Below are 6,738 nucleotides of genomic sequence, written 5' to 3' on the forward strand. Positions count from 1 at the left end.
TACACAAGCTTCTATGCCTGGAAATTGTTTACTGACATTATAAACTTAGCAACCAGGTTACAGGCACAAACCTCTGAGCTAATCAGAAGGCTCTAACAACACAGAGGCCAGGCTTAGTGATGCTGCCAGGGGAAGGGTAGCAACCATTAGGAACAGACAAATAAATATTCAGTCTCTGTGAGCATCACAACCTGCAGAACAAAAGTATGTTGAGAGAAATGGCAGGAAAAGCTGTGTCTGTGACATTGTGAATGCCTGCACTCATTTTTACCTGGGAGGGAAACTGAAGCTTTTATCTGCTTCTCTCAATTTTTACTCATCTTCTATTATTGTTTTTTAATAATGGAATTATTCTGTGAAGATTGTGGAGGGGAAAAATGAGCACTGAAAACCTGACTGTCTGTGTTCAGCTTTTTAACCTGTTTTTGCCTGCCTGCTCTTCCAGGAGATAATGGCAGATCCTTCAGTGGTGGATCACCTGACACGACTGAAACTCAGACTCCTAGAAAAGGTAAGGGGATAATTCTGCAGTGGTCACCCTTGCTCTGCTTTTTGCTCCTGCATGTTTAAGCATTAACACTGTATTTTAAAATAGTATAACTCTCCTGAGACACACTGAGGAGTTTCACTACTTACTGTCACTTTCTTAAATAGCATTGTAGAAGTTTACGTGCACCTACAGTAAATTAAGTGGACTTTGATTTTATGGGAGATGTCACCAGTAAGCTCAAAAGCCAGTTTGATCTGGGACAAGCAAAGTTTAGGAGTAAATCTTGGGTAAAAAGGATCTCAGATTATTTAAAGGCATTTTCATGTCTGCTTTTACATAAGATGTGTTGCCTGGTCAGGCCTTTGCTGCATCAAGAGTCCAGATCCTGGACTATCAGGCAATCCCAAACTGAACATTATCAAGTTCTTCATATGATGCAGCTCTCTCTCTACAAAATAAATTATGTATATGTCTCCTGATTCACCATGCTGTCAATTTTGAGGTCTGGAATAGCCTGGACAGTTGGAAGCATATTCTTTATTGTAACCAGATTTGTAATGAGACATTTCACACTGCTTTAAGAACCACCATTTTTCTCCACTTTTGCGCTATTTCCTCCATCCCAAACCCATGCCAAAGGCTTGGAAATCCTTGTGAGCTTTTCTGCCTGACTTATAGCCAGTTCTGGTTCTGGTTCTGCCAACAGAGACTAGAAAATGAGCAAGAGAACCTCGAGAAGATGGAGTTGTCTCTCCCAGCTGCAAGTAAGAGAAGCATTTGCTCTTATTATAGGCATATTTTGGAAAGGGCTTGCTTATGTTCTCAGGCATGAACTCCTCAGGAGATGATCTGCTCTCCTTCCTAACAGCTGTGAGCTGACTGCTTTTTATCTTTGGAATTTCTTCAGCTGTTTTTTTCTGACCAAGGGAAGTGAACAACCAGCTGAACACCTGCCCAGGTATCCTCTGCAGCCTCTCAGCTGGAGCAAACTGATGGTGATCCAGTTTTTCCTAGCTCTTAAACCTAGGAGTGAGCCCCTGTTGTAGTCCAGCTTTTTGTTTGCTTGGCTTTGGGGATTTTGGAAAGGCAGGAGGAACACTTCATTTCTTTGCATGTTTATATTATCTATGGATTCAAGGCTACCAGTAGCAGCTCAGTGATATTTCTAGATTGTACTATTCATTGACCTGATGCTGTGGCCAAAATTTTTTAAAAATCCTCTATAACAACTTACAGTTTCAAAATAGGAGATGGTACTTTCCAGAGCAGATACTAGGCATGGCTCCATAGTATCTGAAAACATTCTTATTTTCATTTCAAGCGAGTTCAAAATCTACCATGTGTGGGATGAACTGAAAAGGAAGTTGATTCAGAACAAAATAGAAAAAGAAAAGTTGACATTCAAACTGGAGTTGGTTTGAGCTCTTACTACAGACAGTCATCCTCTGAATGCACAGGGTACATCTAGAAACTTTTTGAAATTGATTCCTAAACCAGGAGGTTAAAAGGGGGTTCTAGAGAGCAATCTAAAGACTTTATTTTCAGAGTTGCGTGTTTTAGATCATAACAAACATAATTCATCCAACCACCATACACCACACTGTGAACATGTGATGGTTCTATAACTTGTTTTTCTACCCCTAATTCAGCTGAGTTGCTTTCCCACAGTCCTTTTCTGCTTTGTCTGAGCCATGACTTTACTAAGGTAACAAGGCCCTTATTTTATAAGGTTTTGCTTGTATGCAACATCAAGCTATCTATTAACACATCTTCCACATTAGTATCATAATGCAGGTGCTGTAATAGCTCTGTCTTTGCAGTCCTATGGGAAATGGGCTTTTTGGGCAAAATGGGCAAAATAATGGGCTTTTCCTCTTCCAGGGAACAGAGTTCAGGACATGCTCCAAAGTGCCCTGAGGCAAAGGAAAGATCTGCTGCAGGAGCTTAGGGTAAGAGCTCCCTCTGGCCAGAAGTAACAGAGACATCCACTGCTGATGTGGATTCTGTGTTTTCCTATCCTTTAGGAATAGGGTTTGGGCAGGATTTAGTGCTCTGCTGCTTTGGAATATAAAGGCTGGGAAGTGTTCTCCCAGACTTTTGGCATCTCGTTCTGCACTTTTTTTTTTCCCCCAATCCTTTTTGCTTATGCTTCAAGATCTGTGGGAAGAAAAGCTTGCTTTATCCTTATGCAGGCACTGGCGGTGCCCTTGCTGCAGGTTCCTAAGGGCTAATCCCATTTAGTGCAGGGAGCACAACCATACTGTCTGCCTTGCTGTGACCAGATTTTCTTGAAGAAAATACTTGACTTTGCAGGAGCAGCACCTTCTGGAAGAGCTTTCACAGACACCTGCACCAGCTGGGGGACATGACCACAGAGCTGCCCTCCCACAAGTCTACCAGATCCCTTTTCCAGCTTCCCAGGTGGAGCCACCAAGGATTATCCAGCAGACTGTAAGGATTGTCTCCTAGAAAGCACCACTAGCACTGTGTCAGTCTGAGCTGACAACATTTGGGAGCTGTATGGAATTGCTCATCCCACAAAAAGGGAAGATATGCCTCTTGCTCTTTCATGGGACCCTTGCTGCCTGCAGCAAAACCTAAGGGCAAACCGTCTTGCAAATAAGGCCCAAAATGAGCAGTTGAATGTTTGAATGGTTGACCCTTGGAACAGGATGGCAAAAGGAGTGGCAGGGCTGCCCACACTCCAGCCTGGCCATTCAGCCACTTTCTAATGCACATCCCTGCCTGCTCATGCAGCCCACAGCCTCAGCAGCTTCTCCACGAGAACCCCAGAGTTTTCCTGAAGCCTGGCCAGATGACAGCTGCTCCCATAGATGGGGGAGCTGGCCAAAACCAGCCCTGACTTCTCCATTTTCCTTCCTGTTCCAGATGCCAGCTCAGCCTGCCACCATCATCCAGCAGCTGCCTCAGCCATCCCCTCTGATCACGCAGATTCCCCCGGCCCAGCCCTTGGCTGTCCCCCGATCTGGGAGCATTAAAGAAGGTAAAAAACTCCCCACAGAGCAGCCAGCTCCTGTCACCAGGCCTGGAGAGGGCAGGGCAGGTACCATGGCAAGTGGCAAGGGACATGGGATGGTGTCCCAGCTAATTATTGATGTGCTGTTAATGAGCTGGTGGAGCTTTGGGAGCTGTGCTTCTTCACAAGTGGGATGTGGGTACCAGTTGTGAAAGGTGTTCAGGCAAACTCTTATCACTCAAACTAAGAAAAAGGAACTGTAAACTCAAGGGAAGATTGGGAAAGCAAAACAGCTCAACTCATGGCACTGAGTAATATTGACAAAGTCAAACTCGTGCACATGGATGATTCCAGAATTAGCAAACAGGCTTCTAAAATCTGGCTTTATTCTTTTGCTCCTTCCTAACCTGCTGTTCAATTTTCTCAGGCTTTTATTTGTGCCCTGTGTGTGGAAATGAAACAGAACATCTGAAAATGTTTTTCTAAATGTATTGCAATGCCAATAAAAGAGTTTGTTTCGAAACATAGGTGGGTGCTACTGTGAAGTAATACATGAACTAAAACCTGGGATAATTTCCCTGGCTCAGCCTTCAGCCAAAGGTTCATCCCACACAGGAATCCTCAGTGATGAAACTGCAGTATTTCTCAGCTCATACTTCATCCAAGTGTCTGGATTTTTGAATCACAGTTTATTTCCATAACCAAAATAGTCCCAATCCACTCATGACTTCTCTGAAGCTGCTACATGTGAACTACATTTTGTATCATCAGTAAAAAGGAAAATGAGAGTTTCCTTCATCACTTTTTCCCTTCTTTTTTTCTCACCTCTCCTTCTTCACTTCTCCCCAAGTGAATTAGTTACACTGCACAAGTCCTTTGGATCCCAGAGATCATGTAAGGAGGTTTGATGGGCATGAAATAACAGATTGAGGGTTGGACTTGACGATGTTAAAGGTCCAACCTTTACAATTCTGTGAGTCAGTGGACTCTCAAGGGGGCACTGCAATATCACATAAATTTGAGGAAACTTCTCACATGGAAAGCAATGATCTAGGACAATGGAGAGCACAGCCAGGAGCCTGACCATGCTGCAGTGAGGGAAAGCTGCAGCTCAGCTCTTCTCCATCCTGCCATGCTGCATAGGTAGGGGTGTGGGCTTGCAGGGCTGCCAACACACAAGATACTCAGCAGCAGCTTTCTTGCAAAAGGAAGGAGAAATGGGAAAGCTGCTATGAACAATCCCCTTCACAGACATTAAGCTTGCATTGTATGGGGAAATAATGTCAGTGTTCTTCATGTGCCCCCTTTCAGCTGCTTTGCCTTTGTTGCAGTGACCAGTGTGTGTGCTGGAGGACACTCCTTACCATGGTGTCTCTGCTGCCTGCCATTTGAGAATAAAGCTCTCATTGTTTTCTTCTGCTACCAGATATGGTGGAGATGATGCTGATGCAGAATGCTCAGATGCACCAGATCATGATGCAGAACATGATGCTGAAGGCTCTGCCACCAGCACTGCTCACACAGCTTGGGGGAGCCAGCTCTGCCCTGCCCCAGCACATGCAGCAGGTAACAGCACCCAGCCTGGAGGGCATCCTCACCCACACCAGGAAAAGCCCATCTCCCTGGAAGGGCACAAACACACAAAGAGCTGGGAGAGCCTCAGGATTGTGGAGGACACTGCCCCTTAGCAAAGATGACAGAGGAAGAGCATTCCCACCTTCGTCCCCAGGCCACTCTGTTGTTCTGCATTTCCCTGACACTCACTAATGGGATAAATTGGAGGGAGTGGGGTCTGAGAATTGGGTGAAATCTTGTAAGTAAATCACCAAGTGCTCTTGGACCTTTTGTACTGGAACTGCAGACTCTTCTCCAGACACATCCCAAATCCCTTCCTTTCCCAAGGGGTGGCTGAGTGGAACCCCAGCCCGTGGGGGCACAGGTTCCTGCAGCCACCCTTTGTCTCTCTCCACAAGGACCCGGCCATGAGAGCAGACAGGCCCAAGGCACCTGTGGTGCACCACCACCACCATTACCCCCCAGCAGGGGTGCTCCCAGAGCCCCCCAGGAGCTTCCTGTCGCCATCCACGGCGCAGCACTGGACCAGCAGCTCTGCCCAGCCTATGTAAGTCAGCAGGCAGCTGGGCCATGCACCTGTGGCCCTTTCTCCCTGCCCAGGTGGGGTGGCAAGGTGGAATAAACCTGGGGATGTCACAAGGATGAGGATGAGATGGCACAGATCATTGCTCTGCTCTGCAGGGGCTCTCACCCTGTGGTTTTGGGTGAGCTGTGAGCCCAGCAGTCCCCCTGCCCTGGGGGCACAGGGGGAAGTGTTTTACCTTCAGGCTAAGGTTCCCACCAGGATTTATGTTCTTAAAGCACTGCTGGGACATTTGCTAATGAGAAATTCCTGGGGAAATAAAATACCCAAACCAGCAGCTAAGAAAAATAGTACAAAGGGAGGGGAGTATCAGGAATAGTGCTGAGTCTTTGCCATAAGCTTGTGCTTGCAGTTGAAGGGGGTGGGTTTCAAGTGCTGAAATGGATGAACTTCTCCCCAGGATGCTCACAAATCCACAGAGCCCTTGAGCCTTGTGCAGAGGCTGCAGGCAGCTCCTCCAGGAGCTCATTTGCTTTGTGCCTTCCTCTGAGCTTGTCCTGCTTGGCTTCCTAGGTGCTGGGAAGTTCTTCCATGCCAAGGCTGGCAAAGAAATGAACCTTGCTAGAGCATGGAAGCGGGGGTGACATTGGGACACACTGTGAGAAGCCAACCTTTATTTCTGTGCCATGGCTCTTTCAGAGCCTTAGTGAACAGGGGAACAGGATGGAGGCAGCTGCAGCCTTGGGCATGGGTGACCTGCTGGCAGGGATGTCTGTACAGCCCTCTTTAGCAAAGGATTTGAATTCCTGAACAGATTATTTACCTAATGGGATTATAAGGGATGAACATTTCTACCCATTTCCCCTTGACACGGGTTTGTAATCTGAACCAGTAAAGAACTCCTGGCTCCTGTCAGGATCAGTGCAATTCACTGTTTGCAGAAATCAGATCTTGCCATGGCCTTTAAACCATGTTCTTCCTCTTCTTCAGCTGCCTCCCACCACAAGGTATGAGACCAAGCACATCTTTTTGCAGCTACAGCTCTACTGGCTGTTGCTAAACACAATAACCCCATTTTTCTTGTTGCAGGTGGCCCACATACTGAGAATACAGGATCCTCTGCAAGTGGACCATAGACTTTCTAAAAACAATAAAATCCTGAAGTTTTCCTCA

At 46.3% G+C, this 6,738-nt stretch overlaps 1 protein-coding gene across 2 annotated transcripts; it reads left to right on the forward strand.

Moving 5' to 3' along the window:
• Nucleotides 1-112: 112 nt before the first annotated feature.
• Nucleotides 113-6,738, forward strand: C7H21orf58 (chromosome 7 C21orf58 homolog). Of its 2 annotated transcripts, none has more exons than XR_004418392.2 (9): nt 113-204; nt 446-511; nt 1,197-1,254; nt 2,372-2,439; nt 2,804-2,941; nt 3,380-3,494; nt 4,894-5,033; nt 5,441-6,572; nt 6,655-6,738. XR_004418392.2 is itself a non-coding variant. In XM_033064022.1 (9 exons), exons 2-9 carry the CDS (start codon nt 452-454, stop codon nt 6,668-6,670), a joined length of 744 nt encoding a protein of 247 aa, XP_032919913.1. In that variant the 5' UTR covers nt 113-204; nt 446-451; the 3' UTR covers nt 6,671-6,738. The 2 variants fall into 2 exon arrangements, 1 of the variants encoding a protein (XP_032919913.1); XM_033064022.1 differs by having other exon boundaries at nt 5,441-5,589.

This window comes from Catharus ustulatus, chromosome 7 (genome assembly GCF_009819885.2).
Source record: "Catharus ustulatus isolate bCatUst1 chromosome 7, bCatUst1.pri.v2, whole genome shotgun sequence".
Taxonomy (NCBI): Eukaryota; Metazoa; Chordata; class Aves; order Passeriformes; family Turdidae; genus Catharus; species Catharus ustulatus.